This window comes from Salvia miltiorrhiza, chromosome 5 (genome assembly GCF_028751815.1).
Source record: "Salvia miltiorrhiza cultivar Shanhuang (shh) chromosome 5, IMPLAD_Smil_shh, whole genome shotgun sequence".
Classification (NCBI taxonomy): Eukaryota; Viridiplantae; Streptophyta; class Magnoliopsida; order Lamiales; family Lamiaceae; genus Salvia; species Salvia miltiorrhiza.
The window spans coordinates 44,708,897-44,711,714 of NC_080391.1; the positions used below are offsets into that span (position 1 = coordinate 44,708,897).

General features: G+C 44.8%; 1 protein-coding gene across 1 annotated transcript; it reads right to left on the bottom strand.

Moving 5' to 3' along the window:
• Positions 1–1,795: 1,795 nt before the first annotated feature.
• On the bottom strand, positions 1,796–2,476 carry LOC131025985 (uncharacterized). Its single transcript, XM_057955766.1, has one exon. It carries the CDS (start codon positions 2,474–2,476, stop codon positions 1,796–1,798), a length of 681 nt encoding a protein of 226 aa, XP_057811749.1.
• Between the last annotated feature and the right edge of the window lie 342 nt (positions 2,477–2,818).

The following is a 2,818-nucleotide window of genomic DNA, read 5'->3' on the forward strand; positions in this document are numbered from 1 at the left end:
CATATAACTTTGCAATTTTTTCCAATCTAAATGTCATTTGAATTGGCAGAAAGTGCGCTGACTTTGATAATCGGTCCACTATGACCCAAATTGCAGTGTTTCCACGTGCTGACTTCGGTAGGCTTACTACGAAGTCCATGTTGATGTGCTCCCACTTCCACTCGGGGATTGGCAGTGGTTGCAGCATTCCATACGGCCTCTGATGCACGGCCTTCACTTGTTGACAAGCGAGGCATCGCTCCACAAACAAAGCTACATCTCTTTTCATTCATTTCCACCAGAAAATTTTCTTTAAATCCTGGTACATCTTTGTGCTGCCTGGGTGTGCAGTGTAAGGAGTATCATGAGCCTCGCTCATAATCTCGTTCTTTAACTCTTCATTATGTGGCACGCATAATCTTTCACCAACCATAAGTGCGTTATCCTTGGTTTCAGTGAATCCTTTCGTTTCATTTGTTCTTGCAGCAAGACGCATCTTCTCCAAGAACCAATCTTCTCTTTGTGCTTGCACAATTCTTTCTCTCAAATCAGGTTTAGCTGTCAAAGCAGCTACACATCCTGATACTGTGTTCGGAGGATGAACAATCTCTAGACTGAGTGAGGCGAAGTCACGAATCAGTTCCTTTTGTTGGGTGACGAAATACCCTAGCTTAGCCTTCGTCTTTCGACTCAGGGCGTCGGCTACTACGTTCGCTTTTCCTGGATGGTAACTAATGGTGCAATCGTAATCCTTTACTAATTCGAGCCATCTTCGTTGTCTCATGTTCAAATCCTTTTGCTCGAAGAAGTACTTTAAACTCTTATGATCAGTAAAGATATCGCATTTAACTCCATAGAGGTAGTGCCTCCAAATCTTCAGCGCGTGCACGACGGCTGCTAGTTCTAAATCATGAGTCGGGTAGTTCAGCTCATGGGGCTTCAATTGACGAGACGCGTATGCTATCACTTTCTGATTTTGCATCAACACGCAACCCAATCCTAATTTTGAGGCATCAGTGTATACCACGAATCCTTCTTTCTCTTCTGGTATTGCTAACATTGGTGCAGTAGTTAGCCTTTTCTTGAGCTCCTTAAAACTTTGTTCACAAGCTTCAGACCAAACGTACTTTAGTCCCTTTTCTTAAAAGCTGAGTCATTGGCCTAGCCAATTTCGAGAATCCCTCAATAAATCTTCTATAGTAACCTGCTAGACCGAGGAAACTTCTAATCTCATTGACGTTCGATGGTGCCTTCCATTCCTTGACTGCTTCGACCTTGGCGGGGTCTACCTTGATTCCTTCAGTCGACACTATGTGACCGAGGGTTTCGAGTACGCAGGGTTTCGAGTACGATGCGCAAACAGTCTCTCATTACGCAGGGTTTCGAGTACGATGCGCAAGTGTTCCTCGTGTCGCTCTTCAGTCTTAGAGTATATGAGTATGTCGTCAATGAACACTAAGACAAAACTATCGAGGTATTGATGGAAAACTCTGTTCATCAGGTCCATGAAAACGGCTGGGGCATTCGTTAATCCAAAAGGCATCACGGTGAACTCGTAATGTCCATAACGCGTTCGAAACGCTGTCTTTGGGATGTCTTCTCTTTTCATCCTGAGTTGGTGGTAACCAGATCTCAGGTCAATCTTGGAAAACACGCCGACTCCTCTCAACTGATCGAACAGGTCATCTATCCTTGGAAGGGGATATCTATTCTTTATCGTGAGCTTGTTCAATTCCCTATAATTGATACACATCCTTAGTGAACCATCTTTCTTCTTAACGAATAGGACTGGTGCTCCCCATGGTGATACGCTAGGTCATATGAAACCTAGGTCCAACAACTCTTGTAGTTGTACTTTCAATTCTTGTAACTCTGGCGGAGCCATTCTATATGGTGCCTTGGACACTGGTGCTGCTCCAAGTTCTAGGTCTACCGTGAATTCTAATTGTCTATCTGGTGGCAAACCAGGCAATTCTTCGGGAAAGACATCTTTGAACTCTTGCACCACACGAACTTCTTCGATCGTTTTCTCAACTTCACGTTCTCCTGCCAAACTGACTAGGAAAGCCCGACATTTTCCCTTCTTAATCATCTTTGTGGCCTTCACTGCTGAAATCACTGGTACTATTCCTCCCATTCTTATGCCCTGAAAACTTGCCTTCTCATCTCCAGCGGTTTGGAAAGAGATCTTTCTCTCGTTACACAGTATCGTGGCACCGACTTGAGTAAGCCAATCCATTCCTAGGATCATGTCAAAATCTAATATAGCGATGACATACAAATCTGCCTCAAATGTTTCAGCACCTACGTTCAGCTCTAAGTTTGAGATAATGTCCTTCTCAACCAATCTTCCACCACCAGAGGTGCTAACCTCTAAAGTTGTCTTAGCCAATTGTGGAGTTAGTCCTAATCTCTTACAAGCAGCACGTGAAATGAAAGAGTGGGACGCTCCAGTATCAAATAAAGCTATTATCGGCACATCGAAAACATTAATCATACCTGCCAAGTTTCCTTGGTTTCCCGCTGCTTGGTTTTGGTTAAGGGCAAAAGCCCTAGCATTTTGGGGTGGACCCCGATGTCCTCCACGACCCTGGTTTTGTTGCTGTTGCTGTGCTCCTCCCCTCTTCCTTGGGTAGGCCGGAGCATAGTGCCCAGTTTATCCGCAGGTAAAGCAGACGTTCACTCCTTTCAGGCATTCTCCCAGATGGAGTTTCTGACACTTCGGGCAAGGTGTTTTAATAATCGCCTGATGCTGTTGGTTCTGTGGCTGATTCTGATTTTGGTTTGCAGCCCATGGTTTCTTCCCATATCCATTTCCAGTTCCAGGGTTTCCGCCCGT

What these genes read in the sequence shown, in the direction of transcription:
- LOC131025985 (XM_057955766.1), bottom strand. Translation starts at nt 2,476, where the DNA reads ATGATTAATGTTTTCGATGTGCCGATAATAGCTTTATTTGATACTGGA.